At 30.1% G+C, this 22,090-nt stretch overlaps 1 protein-coding gene across 6 annotated transcripts in view; it reads left to right on the top strand.

The window, feature by feature from the left end:
* The first annotated feature begins 772 nt into the window (after positions 1 to 772).
* gw (trinucleotide repeat containing adaptor protein gawky) overlaps positions 773 to 22,090 on the top strand; it is a 34,856-nt gene continuing 13,538 nt past the window's right edge. Inside the window, exons 1-15 of one of the 6 annotated variants that reach the window (XM_089223952.1) lie at positions 773 to 1,029; positions 12,410 to 12,511; positions 14,018 to 14,053; positions 14,952 to 15,027; positions 15,103 to 15,323; positions 15,516 to 16,020; positions 16,092 to 16,585; positions 16,672 to 17,027; positions 17,131 to 17,333; positions 20,284 to 20,457; positions 20,987 to 21,194; positions 21,254 to 21,461; positions 21,527 to 21,601; positions 21,655 to 21,873; positions 21,938 to 22,039. In XM_089223952.1, the coding sequence (XP_089080078.1) occupies positions 12,458 to 12,511; positions 14,018 to 14,053; positions 14,952 to 15,027; positions 15,103 to 15,323; positions 15,516 to 16,020; positions 16,092 to 16,585; positions 16,672 to 17,027; positions 17,131 to 17,333; positions 20,284 to 20,457; positions 20,987 to 21,194; positions 21,254 to 21,461; positions 21,527 to 21,601; positions 21,655 to 21,873; positions 21,938 to 22,039 (2,931 nt within the window). In that variant the 5' untranslated portion in view covers positions 773 to 1,029; positions 12,410 to 12,457. Of the gene's footprint in view, positions 1,030 to 7,465; positions 7,847 to 12,409; positions 12,512 to 14,017; positions 14,054 to 14,951; positions 15,028 to 15,102; positions 15,324 to 15,515; positions 16,021 to 16,091; positions 16,586 to 16,671; positions 17,028 to 17,130; positions 17,334 to 20,283; positions 20,458 to 20,986; positions 21,195 to 21,253; positions 21,462 to 21,526; positions 21,602 to 21,654; positions 21,874 to 21,937; positions 22,040 to 22,090 lie in introns of those variants that run through there. The other 5 variants (XM_015516712.2, XM_015516713.2, XM_015516710.2 and 2 more) reach the window with 5 other exon arrangements.

Genomic DNA, 22,090 nt, shown 5'->3' with positions numbered 1-22,090 from the left:
GGGTGAAAACCTTGAAAATTCGTAGGGGTGAGATTTATGATTTGCAAATTTCGGGAGTGGACTTGCAAATTCTTGCTAATTATAACGAGTGTTTTGACACTGGTTTCGAATGTTTCGGACAAAAAGTAAGTGCTGAGGTTAAAACTTTGAAAATTCGTAGGGGTGAGGTTTTTAACTTGCAAATTTTGGGAGTGGACTTGCAAATTCTTGCTAATTATAACGAGTGTTTTGACGCTGGTTTCGAATGTGCCCTTCTTTGCTTCCATCCCTAATAATTTGTTTTATTATTGACTTGCAAATTCTGGGACTGGACTTGCAAATTCTTGCTAATTACTTGCAAAATTGTTTTAAATAAGAATAAGGGCCAACTTCATGGACGTATTTTTCCATGTAAATCAATAATTTTTTTTTTAGCTATTAATAGTACTGGACTATTTATTTAAATATTTATAAATAAATGAAAATTATTCTTGATTAAATCTTAATTTTACTGTATTATCTTTTGTGGTTAAATTTATGGGCCCACCCAAAAAAATATTCCTGGATCCGCGCCTGGGGCATAGGATAACCCATTAGAAACTTAAAAATTGACCTATGAGTTATGATATATCACACACCTATATATTATAATTCCGTCGGCGGTACGCCAGCAACCAGCCACCAATTGTCATGGACGAAACGGCGACGGGAGAGCGGTAGTCAGTTTGTTCTTCCATGGGCGTCGTTTTGCGCACTCGCGACTCGCGAGCAGTGTCGAACAGGAGCAGCACCGACCGGACGGATGCGCGCGCGGTACCGCCGCATACTTTCGTTGTCTTGTCCCATTTCTATAATCACAAACAAAAATGGCGTCTGCTCTGTCTCGTTCGGATGCGTTTCGCGAGTGTTAACATTTTCGCGTTGGATTAGCGTGTCGGCCGATTGAAACGACGACCGCACTCACGGGCGCGTCGCTCTACGCCAATTCCTGTGATACCTTACAATCGGATCGCATTCAACACATTTTGTCGTCTGCATCACACACACAAGGTAAGTTTTTTTTTACATTTTTCGATTTTTATTTATGCCAATTTGTTTACGTCTGTTTGGTCGTCTAACGCTCGCACTTCCCCCCCGAAACACCCGATGACAACGACAAACATAACAACAACGATGACTAAAACAACAACAACAATAACAACGACGACGATTGATTAATATTTTAGCAGCGCTATGGGTTTTTAAAAAAAAAATAACAAATATGATATCGCATCCGCTCTAAGCCTCCCCCCGTCAATTAGATTAATTTTTTGGCGCCGATAGATAATCATCGTATCCGTTAATTACGTATTATGCGTGCGTGTGCGTGCCCTCTATTTACCTACGGCTGGAAATTGGAATTAAACCGTCGCGCTCTCGCGCGTGTGCGCGGGGACACAATCGTTATCAGAAATACGCACTATACCTACCTATAGTAATTTAAAGGTCAAATTATTATGTCGATTTTATTACGACCCTTCGCGTAAAAATGAAAAAATAAATAAATCGTTTTCCACATGACCACATCGGACGGGCGGGTTACCTTTACAGGCACGTCGCTGTTACCATAATATGATACTACGATAGACAGTGGTCGTGAAGATTACGGATAATATTATTATTACCTGTATGCCGTTGTTTTAGTTTCGAAAACCTTTTGGTCAATCAATAATTATATTTTTTTTTGTCTCCCAGCATCGTTATGACTAAAGTCCGATGGCCAAATTATTATGACTTCACCTTCGTTTTTACCACACGTATACGGTATACCTAACTGTACACGAGTTATAGAAAAATATTACAAAAAAATGTTTGTCTGGCGAAGAAGAAAATATATATATATCACTACGATTGCATTCGATAAAAAACCCGTTTTTCGCAATTTTAGCGCCTTAGCATATTGTTTTCGTCGCGTTTTCGCTATTGTCTTGTTATTTCCCACACACATTTCCCTCTGCTAGTTTTCCCATAGTCGGTCGGTTGCTGCGTCGTTTGCTAATTATCATTATTATTATTTTTTTTATTGGTTGTTGGTGCAGAAATAAAACGTTACATTGTGTTATCGATACCTTTTTGAAAATCGAACCCATCGTCACTCGAATTTGTTTAACCTACCGTCTGTAGAACGTCGTTGTGGTTATTTTTTTTTACGTTCTCGGTTTAGGATTATAATAATAATGATAACAGTTGGTGCAGAGATAGTACACTATTCGGTTTGTAAAATCTTATTCCGTGATAATAACCAATTGATTTGTATTCCATTTGTCAGCGTTGAAAAATGAACGATACAAAACGTTATGTACCTAACATAGTTGGCAGACTCGAGAGTCAAGATTAATAATAATATGTGGCGTTGTTTATCGTATCAAGTATTTAAATTACTTGTTGTATTATTATTATTATTTAGGTAGCCGTGATATTATTATTATGTACCTTGATAATTATAATTAGTTCTTAAAACATTTAACATAATTATAATAGTGATAACAGGAGTCAAACCTTCAAATGTTCGTTATCTTTATAGTTTATTTTATCGGAACCATACTGACTTTAGGCGCGATGTGTTTGCAAGATGGATGATATTAGTCTATGAATTTTGTGACTATATTGTCTCTGTTTTTTCGTTTCCCGTTCTATCTATAAGGTCATTAAATATTATAATGTATTTTACAGTCACGTTGACAGTGAGAGTAGTTCCTTAACTATAGTGGTTATAAATATTATTAATGATCTCTAATTTATCGTTTATTTTAAGTTAAAAAGTGCACGGTTTAACTCATATACATTATGTAATCATTTTAACTCTTCATATATTATATATTGTTTATTTTTCTGTGGAATATAACTTGTATTTGATTGGAAGAATATCTGCAGATTTCATAGTTAACAATCGTTTGTTCTTTAAAATGTAAGTGTAATTCATGTGTAATAAATACAAATTTGTATACTTATTTGCTGTTGTTTTGATAAGGTCAGGCAATGTTCCACTGATTTAATAAAAATGAATGCATAGATTTGCTTCATATTGATTATGATTTACTATGTTAAATTCAACTATTTAATCTCGTTTAGATCAAATAAAAACAATTAAAGTTTCAATTTTGAATAAACTTAATTAGTAATACCTACGCGTTTATTTTATGATTTGTTCACGTAGATAATATTTATGTTTATAATTTTATCAATAAACATTTATCGTGGAAAATAATAATTACCAATTATTGTTTTACTAACTTAAATCAATCAATCTTTTAAGAATAATAAAAGTAAATTTAAAATTATTACATAATTTTTATTCGCTATTAGTATTGTGCCCATTTTTTTGTGTTTTTTATGTTTAATTGTGGTGTAACAAACACAGCACATTAATCTGATTAAATGGCTTGCTATCAAAATAGTTTTATTTGAAAATATTTTGATAAATTATCTTTTAGTGGAACAAATTGTATTAATTTATTTTGTACATCAATTGTTAAATAACATTTATAGGCATTTAATAATAAAATGGTTTTTACGAATTGAACGATTCTTGTTTGCCCTCGAAAAGCAATTTTAGAAATAATGGATAACTTTCAAATGAAAATCACTATTAGGTCTTCGTAAATAATTATATGCACTCAACCAAAACATTAATTTCCTTTATCGTCTGTTATTGCTACTTTGATTTGTACCTTAATTTCCTCATCTCTTGATTTTTTTCTTTCATTCAAATAAAATGAAAAAAAAAAAAATCGTAAAAAGAAATAATTAAACATTCCTATTATAAACAATGCCTATAATTTTGATGATCCATTAATGGTTTTATGTAATCAGCTAGGTATTGCTTGCTTAATTAACTAATCATTTTTAATAATGTTTGTTTAAAAGTTTTTTATTAGAGTTCAGTATTCTACTGCTTATGAGGATATTAACTTTACAGGGCTTAATAATAATGTGACAGTCCTAAATCGAGTATCTCTTTGCTCTCTCTGATTCACGTGCCTTATCAGTTATCGCTCGTTAGATTTTTTTCTTATGTTGATAAGTAATAAATAATAACACAATCGTGATCCTCGTAGTATTAACGTGTTTATATAATTTACATAAATATTCAATATTGGCAGAGACGCCTGTAAGCCATACATTCTAAAAATTCGTAACTTTTGTAACAAAAACAATTATAATTTGTAATCGATCTATTGTACAAACAAATTTGTAATTTGTATTATTCATTGTAAATTAAATTTCCAATTAAAAAGAAAAATGTTCAATGCGTATTTTCAGACGAATATTGGACGAAACAGTATATTATATCGTTTTATATTAAATTAGTAGGCATATTATTATAATTTGAGATGTTTAAAAAACATGTTTCTTTGTTCTCGTTTTAAAATACACAATTCAAACTATTCTCAACAATAATTAGCATGAATTTCCCAGCTATTTCGCAACATGTTCTCATTTGTTGTGTGTAATACTGTTGATAACAACATAGTTGTTTAAGTTAACGTACATCTATTATATTTTACCATAATCTTTATTGGTGCGATTTATGTTTTTATTTTGACTGTTCGTAGATTTTTGTAAAAAATGTTTGCACAGATAATGTCAAATAGTAATAAAATAAAATGTTTACTCGTTCGTCAAACTTTTGTCTGTTGTGCGTCTTATTTTAAAATATCAAATTTGAACTAAGCCACGATTATATTATATGATTACAAATTTTATTTTTCAATCAACGAGCTAGCTTGTTTAGTGTTCATTATTTTTTAATCGAGCTCGCGGCGACAGCTTGATAAAAATTTATAGTTTTCTAAAAGTCTTCGAAAACTTTCAAAGTGAATATGTTTCTCAAACGGACCGGGGGTGTTCGGTGGATGGATAAATTTAATTAATAATATCAAAACATAGTTAGCTTTTTTATTCTTGTTACCATCGTTGGTGGTATTGCTGCAGGTGTTCAACAACAGGCAATAAAACTTGTTTTTGAAAGAAAAAAAAAAGTTCTCTCAGTCAAGGTTGTGTACGTTTCGCGTAGGTGCTTTGATTTTGTTGTCGAATCGTTTTTCTGCGCATGTCGGTCGCGGCCCGTACTTTCAAAATCGCGGATCGTCCGAGCCGTCGCCGCCGTTGTTTACAATGTTTACATTTTGTCGGTCACCACTCACCGTTGACTGTACAGTGTACGTCGTCAATCGTAGCAACTAGCAATGCACACTTTTCGTGTATCGGGTGACAACTTACTGACGATAGACTAGGGTATTGTGCAATGATAACAATAACGTTATTATTATTTTTTTTTATTGCAAAACGCACACTTCGCAGAGACCATAATAATATTGCAGTGATCGGAGGAGGGAATATTAATATTATAATAATACATAATGGCCGCGTCGTTTGGAAGGAGTGGAAGAAAAAATTGTAAAAAAAAAAAAAAAAACAACTCCTATTGACGAAAATTACGCAGTTGTCTAATTTGTATCTATCCATGCAGGCCAGATCAGACCCTGAGAATGACGACGGTTACGAGCATAGGAATTAGGAGCAACCTTGGTCGTGCCCGAAGCGTATTTTGTCGTTTTGAGCGTATCCCCGGTGCCGCGCCGCCAGCGCGGTCGGAAGCTGCCGCTGCACCGTATTTTACAAGATACGTTCGTTCGGTCGTACCGCAGTGTGACCAACCGTCGACGGCATACCACGCAACTGCGGCGTTGCGTTTGTTGTATTTTTTTTTTCACGATCCATTGGCCGCGCACGAAAACACATAGGCCGCCGCTCCCCTCCCATCATGACCCCTTCAGCTGCTGTATAGACTTGCCCAGCAACAGCAGCAGCTGCTGGCTCTCGACCATGTCTTGCGCGTATGTTTATTTTTATAATATTATTATTACTAATATTGTAATACGTTTGCGTATACGCCGCCCGCGTGGCGTTGATAACCAGTTACCAGATCCTATTTTTATGAAATCAATAATCTCGCCACATTTTTTATGTAGGTATATTATGCACTGTTCTATTAGGCCCAATTACATTAATATTGTGTTTGTTTATTTTTGATTTGTTCCGACAAAAACTGCTTCAAAAGTTCACCCGTAGGTGGTTGGAGGGGGGATAAAACGGGGTTGTTATTGTTGGTGGCGGGAGTCGAGTAGGGATGTCTACTCTGTCCGATTGGCCCCAAAATGTACGTAACGAAACGATATTCTGCGTTTGCCCGTCCCGACGACGACTTTCACGTCGCACGCAGCGGTCAAATGTCAACGACCCCGCCGTCGTCGTTGCTGAACGATTTTCTGCGTTACTATTTTTTTTCGTCTTTGGATTGTTGTTTTCCGCCTTTTCGCATAACTAAACTATAATGATAACAATATTGATGGTAGACCGTCGCGTAACGCACGTGACGGTCGTGGTTTTTCTGGGTCGGGGAGGAGGGGGGGGGGGTAAGGGAAACGCATTGACTGATGCGATTTCTATCGGTTATTATCTTTTCGGGATGTCTCGGTAGCGAAAAAAAAAACATAAATCTGTGCATAATAAACCTATCTAACTGTAACGGACGCGGCATCGTCGTCGGGGGGGAAAGTCCCGTTGTTTGCGCGTGTAAAGCGTAGCGAAAGGGAACTAGAAAAGAAATAACGAATCGAAACATCATGCCATAATTATTGTATTTGTTGGCTACAGTGTGACCGACGTGTATTATAGTGGTCGGTGTAGGTCTTACATTCTGCCATCGTACGTAGGGTCGTGGTATACACCGTACACACGTAAATTAATCGTATGGGTAAATGTTCGTACAACAAAACTGGGTATAAAGTATAATATAGGAGTGGGTATCAGATTACTTTCTAATTGCGCGGTCCGACCTGAGAGCCTCAAGTAACGGATACCCGTTTCATAACAACGACAACAACAACAACAACAACAACATTATAATAACAATGATACGCGATGACGACGTCTCCTCGAGAACTTTGAACTCGTGTTGTCGGGGTGTATATTTACACATTAATTTCAGCGTATTGTACATGAGCATGAGCTATGACTATCTATACGCGGTTGTGGTTTAATAATATATATTTATTATGAATTGCACACACACACACACACCCCTATAGGGTTATCGAGCCATGACCACCATGTCTGCTGTACAATATTATTGTAAATTATATACAGAGCGAGTGTGGCGCTTACGAGTTTGGCGTTTTCTCTTGCGCGCGTTTGTGTACGCGTCCCGGATCAATTTTTATTGCCGCGCGGCGGTGGTGAACGGGTGACGGTAGTTGTGACGGTGGTGGCGGTGTCTCTCCGAAATGGAGGTGTAAGTGGCGGTGGCAGCGTCTACGGCATCGGCGTCGGTGCCAGTGGCGTGGTGGGGGATTGGTGTCGGCGACGGTGGCCGAGAGGGAGTGAGAAGATTGGCCGAACGGAATAGGTGAACCGGATCGGCGGCGATTGGCCGACAGTAGAACGAAGAACGATGCCCTCTCGCGCACTGCACGGTCGTGCCACTGTAGTTTTCGGCGTCGTTCGCGTATTCGTTCGCTCGTCGCTGTATTTTCGTTCGTTCTGCACCAAAACGCGAACACTATTCACCATCCCATGAATATAATTAAGTCATTACAATATTGTTATTATTTTTGTCCCAACGAAAATCAACAACAATTGCGCATAAATCGTTTTAAATATATAAATATTACCTATTAAGTACCTAATAATGATAATACACTGTTACAAAATCGTTAGTGTTAAGTGAATAATCTCTAATAAAAACGCGTCTGTGTTACTAGTGTAAGTTTGACAAATATCTTAATCTCTGTGGAATATTGGATATAAATCAGTCAGTCTGAAGGTAAATTATTATTTAATATTTGTATTTTTCTTCCCTCTCGTTTGGGTAACCACAGTATAGGTATATATTTTTTTTCAAACAAATCGTCACGTAGTCTGCTGCGGAATTTTGTTCATTTTGTTTAACATATTATTATGCTACAAAAGTTGAATACTGTTGATTTCAAAGTTTGGGGTAAAAATTGTAAAAAATAAAGCGTTATATAATATTGACAACTATCCTTTCTAACCAAATTTTGATCTGGAAAGTTACTGCCAGATATTTTTCTAAATCCTCGCCGTGACTCGTGGTAGATTTGGTTTATTTTAACAGGTTTGGTTGCGACCTCTAGTCTTCTGATTTTTCCTAAACACTTGAAAAATATTCTATAAAAATATCATCGACCCCACGGATCGATTTTTATTTTTTACAAGCAGAGAAAATTTGCAGTGATGACGTCGTTTATTGCGAATTTCCCGTAAAGACGCTGTCGTGTTGGCACCACTGTGTTTGGACCTGATATTTTTTGATAATGTCGAGCGCCAGTCGCTAGTCAGTCAGTGTGCCTCAGATTAGTCAATAGTCGCTAGTCTTGGGATGTTAGATTGTAAGAAAGTATTGATGCCAAACAAACAAAAAAGGGTATCATTATTATCAAACGCATATCACAGAATCTGATCACGTACAGTGTACATTTCGGTTACATTTGATTTCAATTTTCGATTCAATGTTTATAAATGAACATAATAGTAATCTAGAATTCTAGATAACACACACTTATCTGGTTGTCCATTGGTTATAAATTAGAATCAAAATTAGTGACGCAACTAGTATCTTCTTTCGGGAGGGAGGTATACATTTATATATTATAATAGGCACACAGGCACCCATTAGTTTATTGCTCATTATAGGGGAATTGTGAAAAAAAAATCGTCAGAGTATTTTATATACAGGGTGATTCTTTTATCATGAACCACTCATTATTTCAAAAAGTATCAATGTTTTTGAAAATATTCTTTTACAAAGTTTCATGTTGTTAAAAAAACATTTTTATTAAAAAAATCATATTTTTAAATGACATTGACAAACTAGAGTTTTAATTTCATATTCCAAAGCAGAATATTTTTCTGAGTACTTGATATGTAAAAATCGAGTTTTGGGCGAGTAGTTTATGAGTTATAAGTATTTTAAGTTTAGAGAAGCGGTGTAGTGGACTAACATTTTGGGGGCTAACCCCAAACCACTCCACTCTGCCAATCTTAACTTTTAATACTTAGAAAAATATTCTGCTTTGGAATTTGAAATAAAAACTCTAGGTTGTCATACAAAAAAGTAAAAAACTTAAAAAAAATTATAAGGATTAAAAATATTAAAAAACATTGATACTTTTTGAAATAATGAGTGGTTCATGATAAAAGAATCACGCTGTATAAGCGATAATAGAAATAAAATATATATTGTATATTATTTTAAAAATTGCGTTTTACCCTATATTATATGTATATAAAAAAAATGCATGCATGTAGTATATATGTGATTATATATTACCTAATCAGCCATAAACTAATACTAATTATAATTTTTAAATTTAAATTGTAATGTAATGTGATTATAATATTATTTATTTACGAGTTATTTACGACAATTATAGAATGTGTGGTATCTACTATCTACTATCTTATACTAGAACTGAAACAAATGACAACTAATCGATCAGTTGGAATTACATCTTGATCGCGATTATTTTGAGTATACTGTTGAAAATGCCCGAAAGTTTAACCATTGTGTCATACATTTTATATACATATAATATAATACATGACATATATATTTAGTAATATTGTTTTTTCAGGGCATAAGACCGTTTTTAAAAAATAACAATAATAATATGTAGTATGCATACATATATGCAGTGAATTTAGAATTAATGACATTCATTTTTGTTGACTTTTTTCTTTTTGGCATTTTTGATTCTTATTCAACTTGCTGAAATGTTAGAGGGTAATTAAGTCACTCAATGAGGGGATGTGTCATGGTTGAATATAAACCTCAATATAAATAAAACAAATAAAAATTTTTTTCTTTGGGTGAACTATTTGCAATACATTTGTTTTTGTTCTTCAATAAGGTAATGGTTTAATGAAACTGGCTGTTGAATTTTTTATTGTATTTTCATGTTGTATCAATATAATATTTACAAAATTCTTTTTATCATGATATAGGTACAGATTATATCATATAATTGTGGTAGGTATTTGTGTTTTAAGATCCAGATCTTCAATATCACTAGATAAATAAAAAAACTCAGATATTGAAAGAGCACAACTCACATAATCACTCTTAATATTAATTAGAAATTAACTTTAAATTAGTTTTTAAGTTAGATTAAGAATAGTACCCAAGTGTTAAAACACTTATTCGTTTTTTGGATTTTTGTTACCTGACAATGTAATATCCTAATAGGTAATTATAATTTTTCATGTATAGTAATGATGTGAAACATTTTAAATGATTGATTATGATCATATTTTTGAACTCTCTCACTGAACCTTTTATGTTATTTTAAATAATTGATGGACCATGAATCAAATTACCAATAAACTATAGAGTACAATTCAGTAAAATACAAAAGTTTATTATATTTGTATAAGTTCAAGTGTAATTGTATATATAGTCGCCAATTAATGATGAGGAATATATTAAATGATTACTCGTGATCATAACTATGAACTCTCTCACTGATTAGTCAGGGTTAAACTTAGTATCTGTTTTTTTTTTTTTTTGTCTTAGTGATACTTACTTCTTATATTAAAAATTGTGTATAATATTGAATGATGAGAAATATATTGAATGATTAATTATGAATATAATTTTGAACTCTCTCACTGAACTTTTAATATTTTAAATAATTTATTAAATTATGTTTACATGAACCATAAGGCATAGAATAGTTATTATGGTCAAATAACTAATAAAATAAATAAGTTCACTAATTTGTTAAAAAATACAAAAGTTTATAATTATATGTGTATAAATACAATTGTTTCTTTACAATTAATTATGAAAAATATATTAATTTTGAACTCTCACTGTTTTGTGGAGGTATATCTTTTCTTTATTTAATTTAGTGATACTTATATTAAAATTGTGTATTATTTTTTTATGATGTAAAATATATTGAATGATAGTTATGAATACAATTTTGAACTCTCTCACTGAAAATTAATTTAAATAGTTAAAATTTTTGAATTATTTATTAAAATTATATTTATGGACCATGAATAACTATGGTCGAATTACTAATACAAATATAGGTTTACCTTTTTTAGTTAAGAAATTGTAATTGAAAGAGTAATATTAATTATTAATTAATGATGAGAAATATATTAAATGATTAATTGTGATCATAGTTTTGAACTCTCTCACTGAATATTCAAAATTAACTTATCAATAACTTTTTTTGACTCATTGCGACATATTCAAATTGAGTATAACATCAAATTATGAAAAATGTAATTAATGATTCATTTTGAACTCTTAATACCTATTATTTTAAATAATTTTAATTTTATTTATGAACAAATGACTAATGAGCATATAGGTACACAATGGTACACATATTAGTTTAAAAAATACACAATTTTTTTTTCTAAATGAGCCCAAATACATTGTTAATTAATGATCTGAAACATAACATTAAATGATTAATAGTGATCATACCTTTTTTGAACTCTGACTCTGAATACTCATGAAAACTTGACTTTATTTATTTTATTGTCTTACTGTTATTTTTTGAATTGTGTCTAATGTCATAATGATGAGAAATTTATTTAATGATTAATTATTGTGATCATATTTTTGAACTCTCTCACTGAATGCTTAGCACGTTTTATGTTACACATTTTAAATATTTTGTTACAATAGATAAGTGTATCTCAGCTGTTGTGATCAATAAAATGAATGTATTTGGATGAAGGGTCTAGATATAACATGTTTAAAGGTCTTAACATATTGCAGCAGTGGTGGTAAAATTCTTTTGTTTTGTTAGTTAATTGTGTCGGGTCTCATTTTAACGCCACCATTGCAGTGTTTAAGGATCTCAATGCTTACTTATTTAAAATCATAATTTAATTATAAAATCCAATGCATTATAAACATGATTTTTTGCCTCCTCATTAAATGTAGTGAGAAATAGTAAAAAATATTTTTATTAATACTTAACTTCACAGTAAAATTAAAAAATCTTAAAAATTGAATATTTATAGGTATAATCAGATATTTCTTAAATTGTGTTGTCTTAAATTTAATTGTAGTCTTCAATTGGTTAATTTAAAAATTTAAATGTTAAATAAAACATTAACAATATATTACTTTAAAGTTTAATGCATATTGGTCATAAAATAAATTTACATTTTCCAGTAACATTAATGGTACTATTGTCAACTACTGTGTTTAAACAGATGCCTATTTTCATACTATTTATTAAATCATTCTGTGCAACATTTTATTGTAAACACCTGTGACTACTACTACAGTTAACCAAGAGCAGATTTGTTAATTTTATTTAATTTTTTAATGTTTCAGACTTGGTATATGCATCAATTTGCCAAAGAATAAACAGTTGTAAGCCTAATGGTTATAATATGTGTATCTGATATAAATGATTCAAGTGCTGTACAAAAAGAAGTAAGTTAAATTGTTAAAACCATATATTTTTGGAATTACAATTTTTTATTATTTACATATTATTATGGTACCTTCTTATCCAATTTAAAAAAATTATTAATTGTATAAGTATTTCATGTAAGATATCTTTCTAATCCAACTTAAGGTAACATAGGCCCATAATATTTTTCAATTTAATATACTTATAAGTATTATTAGTAAAAATTAATGATTTATCATTTGTTTTAATGTCAATAAAATATTTCTTTGATTGAATAGGTACTTAGGTTACTTAGGTAAGGTACTTAGTATCTATCTGATAGAAATCTTTTTGCTTGTCTGCTGATGGTTTTGATGGATGTCAGCACATGTTTTTTTTCTTTCTGAACCACGCACAACTTGGTAAAGTTTATGCTCACTATCTTAATAATTTCTAAAATTAGAGTGGAATGACCTTTCATAAAATGTCATGATATCCTTCTAATTGAATTTTATATTGTAATTTTCTACATTTATCATATGTTAAAAGGAAACAATTAATACAATCACTATTTATATCTGAGTGATTTAAAACTTATATGACAGAATATATAGATTAAATTTTAAAATAAATTTATTAAAAAGAATATTAATATTAAAATGTTAAGTACTTGATATGTGCCTATTTAATACTTGTTTAAAATAGATACTTTCATGGTAATTATAGATTTAATTCTACTTTTTCTTAATAATATTAATTAAAAAAAAAAGAATTTAATATATATGTCTTAGCAAACAAAGAGTTTTAGATAATGTGCTTTAGTTATCCTATATTTTATTTGTATCGTGTACTGTATAAAATTTATAATTTAGGAAATAACAACTTCATCAAGTATTAACCTCTCAAAATATAGATTATAAGTATTTATTTGTCTAGTATTAAACAACAAAGTTGTAACAATATAATACAAATCATTTTTTTTTTTTAAATAATTAACAATTAACAAGTAGGTAAATTATATAAAAAGGAATCATATTTTAATAATTAAGAATTACACTTTCTTTTAAATTTTAGATAACTAGAAAACCACCAACTTAATTTCTTCCTTGGGAGCAAAACGATTTTATGCCTCCAAAGATAAGATTTTTAAAGAAATGTTGATAAATCATTTATGATGAGATTAAATTTATTATTGTAATATAAATAAATTAGAAATAGCCTAAAATGTTTCACTGAGTTCAAATTTAACTCATTCATTTGAGTACTGTATATTGTCTATTGGACCATATTTATTGATCTACTGAAAAAAAGAGTATATGATGAAAAAACCCAATAATATATATGAATATTGCCTGTAATTTAAAAAAAAAATTTTTAGCCTATTTATTTTAGCTATTGTGCATTTTGTATCAGTTTTGGCAATTTACATTATGCATAGGAACACTATTATTCATTTTGTTAATATATTATACTATAAAAATGTATAATTCTAAAATATTTTTGTGGTTAGTTACAATATTATAAAATATATATATTTTTTTTTTTAGGAGGAATTAAAGATAAACGGAAATAAGAGCTTGATGGTAACTATTAATTATCAAATATATATTTTTTATTTAGTTATAAAAAATAAATATTTCAACTTATTAAGACAATTTATATTAAGAGGACACCATACTCGGATGTGTTGTCTCTGTCTTACAAGTGCGTAACATAGAAAATTTATGCTCTGCAGATCATGTTTAGCTCCATTAGTTTAAAAAAGTGAATTGACCTTGTATGCAATTTAAAGGTAAGAATATTATTTGTATGTTGGGTTTTTATGATACTTCAATTTTTTAGCAAGTTTTGCGTGTATAATAAAGTGTAAATTGAAAATGCTCATAATACATTAAAAACTCAACATACAAACACTGATAATATTCTTACCTTTAAATTTTATTTAAGGTCAATTCACTTTAATTTTTAAACTAACTGAGCTAAATGTGATCTATTGATTATAAATTTGGTATGTTACACACTTGCTAGACAGTAACAGCACTTGTGGGTATTGTGTTCTCTTAACAAAATTTATTTGTGATGCTTTATTTTACACAGAAGTTATATGTGTTAAATTGTATGTGATATTTCAACAAATATTGTAGATTCTTAAGAATTTAATTACCTTATTGAATTTATGTCTGATACAAATAGTATTTAGATAATTATTAATATGTATTGCTTAATAATATAGTTTCATTAATATTATAGTTGAACTCTTTTATACTGTTAAATATTATTTAATTTTATTTAAATTTGTAACACAAAAATATTTTGCTTTTATGCTTAAAAATCGTCTAAATTAATTTTGTTATTTCCAAATATAAAATTATTATGTTTATTTAGTTATTATTTTTCAATTATAGTAAAACAATTACTTTTTATCTTACTTTTTGTTTCTTTTTATAATAAGTAGATTTATTGAAATTTCTGCTTTTTTAGGATGATACTGTATGTGCCACAACAGTTACCTTACCATCAATTTTAAGTTGCGGTAAAGCCTTGTCTTTAAGTACAGGTGAAGAAAATCATTTAATTAATTCTTTAGTGTGATTTCTAATACTTATATATTTATATTTTTTTATACTATTAGAATGGTGTAATGTCATTGATAAGGCTGATCACTTTGCTGAAACAGCAAGAAATAAGATTACCGGGGTGGTAGTTGGAGGAGGAGCTGGCTCCCTCTGCCATTCCCGACAATCATCACCATCGTTTGCATTGCATTTGCCCACCATCCCCCTAAATTGGTCTGTGATATCCAGCTCAACATTTAGATTTACTAGAGATCCTCCGTCCCATCAACAAACACAGGTAAATGAATGTGTGTTTTTTAAACTAAGTTAAGTGCTAAATGCTAATATTATCTAATTAATGAACATATTATTGATCTTATATTAATTAGATTTAAAGTAACTATCTACTGTGTTATATTTTTATATTATTATTTTTATTATTATAAATGAAGCATTTATTTATGAAAATAAATCTTATTATTTGTTATAGAATTTGTATGGTACGATGGTAACTGCCAGTGACGTTAATAGTTCTACAAGGGGGAGAACTGGAAGACGACCCTTACTGGCTTGCTACTCTGGTGCTCACATTAAAGATGTTACTACTACTATTAGTTTTAGGGTTAAGTCTAATTGTTCAACAAGTGATAATGACAGTGATGATCAAAGCGCAATGTACAAAACCATTCCATTTAACAAACTTTATGTTGATCCGATCGCACAGTACAAACGAAATTGGGGTATTTCCACTATATGTCGTTTGTTAGGAGGTGGTGAAACAACTCTAGCATCTGGTAACGGTACAGCTACAGCTGGCTGGGGAAATCCCGGTACTACACCAGTACCTGCATCTGTTACTGGTACTTCTAACTGGAATACAAGTCCACTTGTTGATGGTCAATCTCCACCAAATGCTGTCTCTAATGGCCCTTGGCAACAAAGCCCTCAGTCCTCTAGTACCAGCTCAAATAATACTAGTCAAACATCTAACATAGGTATACCAGAATATTATTTCTATCAAATGTTATTTTTATATATTTATATTAATAATATAATTTATTATTAGGTAATAAAGGACAAAGTTCAAACTCAGGATCATCAAGCGGCAATGGTACTATATCTACATCACAGACCACTAATCAACAAAATACTACATCATGGGCTCAGGCAGCTGGAAAAAATCTACCTGCCTCTTCAGTACCTCAGGTTACTGGTAATTCATCAACAACTACAACAACTAGCACTGCTACTGGTGCAGTTTCTAATCCTCAATCTAGTAATTCACCTCCATCAAATGGCGGGAATGGAGCTGTTAACTCTTCAACTAAACAACAGTTGGAACAAATAAATACAATGCGAGAAGCTTTATACGCTCAAGATGGATGGGGTGGACAACACGTTAATCAAGACAGTCAGTGGGAAGTTCCACATAGTCCAGAACCTAATACTAAGGATGGACCATTAACTGGATTAACTGGTGGTCCCGGATGGAGTAAGGTTAATAATGGTACAGATTTGTGGGAAGCAACTTTACGAAATGGTGGACAGCCTCCATTACAAGTAATTAATTATAATTTTGGTTAAGAAGTAAACAGATTATATTATTTTTAAGATTAATCTATAAATTGTTTAATTATTATTTTTAGATTCCAGTACAAAATGCTTCTAAAACCCCTTGGGGACATACTCCAGCATCCAACATTGGTGGTACTTGGGGCGAAGATGATGATGTTAGTAGTGTAAGTGGAACAGAAGCAAATACTGGTAATTGGGGCATAAATCCAACCACTACTATGAGTAATCAGTGGGGTCAAGGACAACCTCCTCCACAAGGACCCGGTGGTCCAATGTGGGGTGGGCCACCTAAGAAAGACATTGGACCTGAAGGTCAATCCTGGAATTCTGGCAATACTGCATGGAATGATCTCAATCGGCCACCAGGATCTATTGATCAGGGTCCTCATCGTCGTGATATTTTACCTAATGGAATTGTAGACCATAGGTAATTTTGTGTGCAAATATTTTTGTTAAAATAATTTAACAATAGAAAAGTTACTGTTAATACAATACAATACAATTTTATATTTTTATTTATTTATCAATAGCAGAGGAATTGGTAGTGATGCTCGTGGTGGTATAAGTGGTCGTTTAAATGGTACCTTATCTGGTGGCGGTGCTGGTATGGAACCTATGTGGGGTGGACCACCACCACATCATATGCAACATCATGTACAACCTCCATCAGTTGGGCCACCACCATCAGTTATAGCCACACCAGGTGCAAAACTTGGACAAGGACCTGTGCCAGGTAGTTATATCATTATTTTAAGTATTTTGTTGGATAATTATAGGCAATTTAAAATTAAATATATAAGTACTTTTAGGTTAATAAACTTTATAATTAATAAGAAGCTATAAAAAAAGACTGCATTTTAATGCTTTATAATCTAAACTAATTTATCTCTACAATACATAACTACATTAAATAATTTTAGATTTATGACTTATACTATATGTTTGTATTAATTTAATAAGGATAACACTAATCTAATTACTTATTGAGGGTGCTAACTTGTCTTAAATGTTAATTGAATGTTATGTTCTTGTTAACTAAACATGGATGCAGTTAATTTTAATATTTAATTTATTTCATTATTTGTTATTATTTTGTATATATTGCTATCAAAAATATTTGGGTTTTTAAAAAAAATTTAAAATTTTTGTTTTTGTGTATCAGATTTACTTATTCATTATAATTAGATTAATAGATTTAAACTTATTAATTTTACATTCTGAGCAGATCATGAATGTATTGATTTTGTTGTTGTTTGATACCCTTTTATAACAATAACAATGCATTAACTCTTTTTTTCACCATACTTTTCTGATTTTAAAGTGAACTAAGTTAAAACTTTAAAGAAGGGTTTGGATTCAACGGTATTACATTAATAGTTTAAAAATTGTTGGGAAAAGTAATAAAAAAACGGGAATTTGTACACAAAATTTATTTTGTTTTTCTGGTGCATCTAAAAACGAGTAACTGTAGACACTAAAATTGCCAAATGTTTTTATAACCATTTTCCATACCTTGATAACATTTAAAAAACATTTTTACTTAATTACATTATTAATAGGCATTAAAAATATTTTATTTTTGTTTGTTCAAAATACTTCAGAATTTAATACAAGTTTCCTTATAAGTTGTTTAGTTAAAACAAAAAAGAAAGACTAAAGATCATGATCATTTTTTAAGCTTCTGAAGACAACTTTTAAATCCAATTCTTTAGAAAAAAAACTAATTCAGCCTATTTTATTTATGTCTATTGATAAAATAAATCATGTTAATAACAGTGATATAGAATGACAGGCTTTCTTTGCGCAGAATTGTTGTTTTTCATAAACAAAGTTTTTATGTTATTGAATTTAAAATAAAAACCATATTACAGTGGTAATGATTTGCTCATCTTTTTGATTTAGTCTGTTTTTTTCATATTACTTTATCAACATATTTATATACGAGTATGCGTAATTAACATTATGTTTTTAATACTTAATTTAATTCCTTTTTTTTATTAAGGGGAACCCGCGGCAATATAAGCCATAGGGTGTGGGGTGATACGGTAGGGTTTATTTTTGTATATTTGTTAGTAGGTTTTTAAATGGGTAGGGTTATAACACGTGTTTGTGTATGTATGGCATAGATATGTTGCTAAAAATCCCGAGTGGTCACCCATCCGAGAGCTAGCAACTGCGGTCGGTACGGACGCTCAGTTTGTTTCCGCAGATTGAGCGTACAACCGCGCCTCACAAAGCCACCATTATTTAATTATTTTAAATTTTAATATGTAAATAAAACTATTAGTTATACAATTTTTAAACTTAATATGTAATATTTACTAACTATTTTAATTATTTTGGTTTGATTAAATCTCTTGTAGTTACTTTTAAAATATTAATTTTTGTAAGTTATAGTTATAAAATATTAATTTTAATTTTGGCATAATTTTTTAATATCCTTTCATTTAACTCTAAAATATTCTTGCAGAGAGTATATTATAGTATTGTTTATAGAAGTAAATCATTTTAGTATTTTACTTTTACTGTTATAGGTTCGATTAAAATATTATATGTTATACAGGCTACAGAATTTTAATTCTACTTAATGATCACAAATTATTCTATTCTATTTTATGGCAATCTCTATTTCACAAATCAAAATATTAAATATGATAAATTTTAGTATATTAAATTTGTCGACTTTATAACTAATATAATTTATATAAAAAAAATTAAGATGAAATAAAATATGAACTTTGAATATTGTCTAATCCATATGTTGTACACTGTATGTGTAAGTCTTGTACGTGTTTAATTAAAAATTTTTCTATAATATAGCATTAGTTATATTATTATATTATTGATGTTGATGCATGGTTTACCAACATTGAATGTAAAATAATTATAAATCTTCAAGCCTTATCTGAGTACACATTCCTATATCTATGTATTTTAGATTAGAGGGTTTTTCTTTAGTATTTCATATAAATTAAAGTTCATATTTAGATCCATAAATAATTGGTTACTAGACTTGTATTCTGTTATCAACAATACATTTATATCTCTTGATAGTTTAACTCAACTGTATTAATTATTTATCAAATGGACAAAGGTGGTGGTTAAGTTGAATAATGTTATTATTTATATATTTTAGGTATTATATAATGACTATTTTATACAAGTAATTAAATCAATAATATTTGTTAAGTATAATTATATGTGATAAAAAAGTGTACTACTAAATGTTAATTTTTTGAAGTACAAAAACTTACAATATTTTTCTTCATTTACTTTTTATTACATCAAATATTTTAAATTACATTTTAAACATTCAAATAGAATCATCATTTTGAATATTTTGTTTTAAAATTTATATTCAAAAGTTATTTCAATTTATGTATTAATAATACTATTTTGTTTAAAAACTTTCTTGAAAATAGTGTTAATTATGAAATGAGATCGTTCTTTTTCTCATTTATTACTATTAATTTATTGTTTGTATCAATAATAATAATAATTTTTTTGTATAAAAATAGTAGAACAACTTATAATTTAGTTAATATTTAATTTTTAAAGCTTAACTTTTGTTTAACGCTTGAATACTGTCACTGGTGGATAACTTATTGTAATATTTTTCATACACATGGTTGTAAATAGATTCTTTATGAATTGAAGCAAAAAGTTCTTTATGCTGTTTTCAGTAATTAATCAGTGGTCAGGACCACCACCACCCAAAGATTTAAATCCCATGAATAACAACAAAGGAAATGGATGGGAAGAACCATCACCCACAGATCACAGGCGCAATTTATTAAATTATGATGATGGCACATCTTTATGGGGAAATACACAAACTAGGCCCAATGTGCCTGGCGGTAAGAACCAAACCTATTAGTGTTTAGTTTGATATATTTTAGTCTATCTTTATTTATTTACATTTTAAGGTTAATTCCCCTAATTATTTAGTACAGAGAATAGGTATGTAGTTAGATGTTTACATGTGGTTAAAAAAAGGTTTGAAGATTTATTTGTATAACTATAATTTACATATTATTAATTATTCCGATTAAACTATTCATATCTTTTCTATTTTCTTTTTTTTTGTTATAAAAAATAAATTATTTTTTTGTATATATTATTTTTTTATTATGTATTTACTTACAAATAATAAATTGTATAATTTTAAAGACAATATATTTGTTTAAATGTAAACACATAATTGTATTAAAAATCATCTATGAATTACTGTGGCTATTAAAATATATTCCAAGCGAAATAGTTTTTTTTAGAATATAAAATTAAAATTGGAATATTTCTTTTTATCTGTACAATATTTTAATTTTGAATTTATTAAATATAAAACATTGTTCTATTTTAAAATGATTAATAATTGGTTGTTTTTAGGTGGTTTATTGAGTACTCAACACAATATGAGTAAACATTGGGGCAAAGCTGATATGGCTGCTGCAGTAGCTGCTGCAGCTGGTCGAAATAATAATGGTTCTGGTAATATGGGTAACCAATGCCCTCCAGGCGTTCCTCCAAATAGGGCAGGTATGCCACCTACTAATAAAATGGTTGATCAACAACAACTATGGCCTGGAAATCCAAGGTAACTTTAAACACATTATCTTAAAATAACTGAATTTATAAAATATTTATCATTTTTAGAAATGGAACATGGGGTGATGTTGGTGGAGGAAGTCAACATGATTTGAATGTTACTGGTCCTTGGGGTGACGATAAAATGGGTTTGAGTGGAAATGCTGGTGGTCCTTGGCCCAATTCTGAATGGGGCCCCGGTCCTAAATCCAAAAATTCATGGGGTGATTGTGGTAACAATGATATGGATCAAAGTTCTTGGGGACAGAAGAATATTGTACGTATTTTAATGCTTTTCTTAAATTTCAGCTTTTTAATATATTTGTATATCTTATAATTTAGGGACAAAAGAATCAAAATAAAGACTATATATGGCAAAGTAAATCATACAGGATCCTTGCTGAAATGGGAGTCAAGGTATATAATTTATTAATATTCATTCATTGACATTATATAAAATAAAATTTCAGAAAGAGGATGTTGAAGCAGTTACACGTTCTTATAATATAAGTATGGAAGAAGCATTAGAGTTTTTGATGTCTACTAGAGGTCCTGGCGGAGGAGGTTTAGATTCATGGAATTCACATAATGGTCGTGGTCAACACCCAGATGATCAAAATCCATTTGATCGATCTAATATTAATCAACAAAGATTCAATTCACAACAACTTCCTTTTGCTGTGCCATCTGTAAGTTTAATAAAATGGATGAAAATAAGGTTATTTTTTTTCAATTGATTAATTTTGCATTTAGATTGGAAATAATTCTAACCAACAACAAGCCATGCTTCAGAAAATATTAGCCCAACAGCAGCCACCTGCCCAACAAAATACAATGCAACAACAATATTCTCAGGTATAGTTATCACTTTAAAAGTGTTATCTTATAACTGACAATTTTAATAAA

The sequence above is a fragment of the Diuraphis noxia genome, unplaced genomic scaffold (assembly GCF_037042655.1).
Source record: "Diuraphis noxia isolate RWA-SAM2 unplaced genomic scaffold, SU_Dnox_SAM2 contig0003, whole genome shotgun sequence".
Classification (NCBI taxonomy): Eukaryota; Metazoa; Arthropoda; class Insecta; order Hemiptera; family Aphididae; genus Diuraphis; species Diuraphis noxia.
Note: the sequence above shows the minus strand (reverse complement) of the source record. Positions and strands in the feature narration are given on the sequence as shown.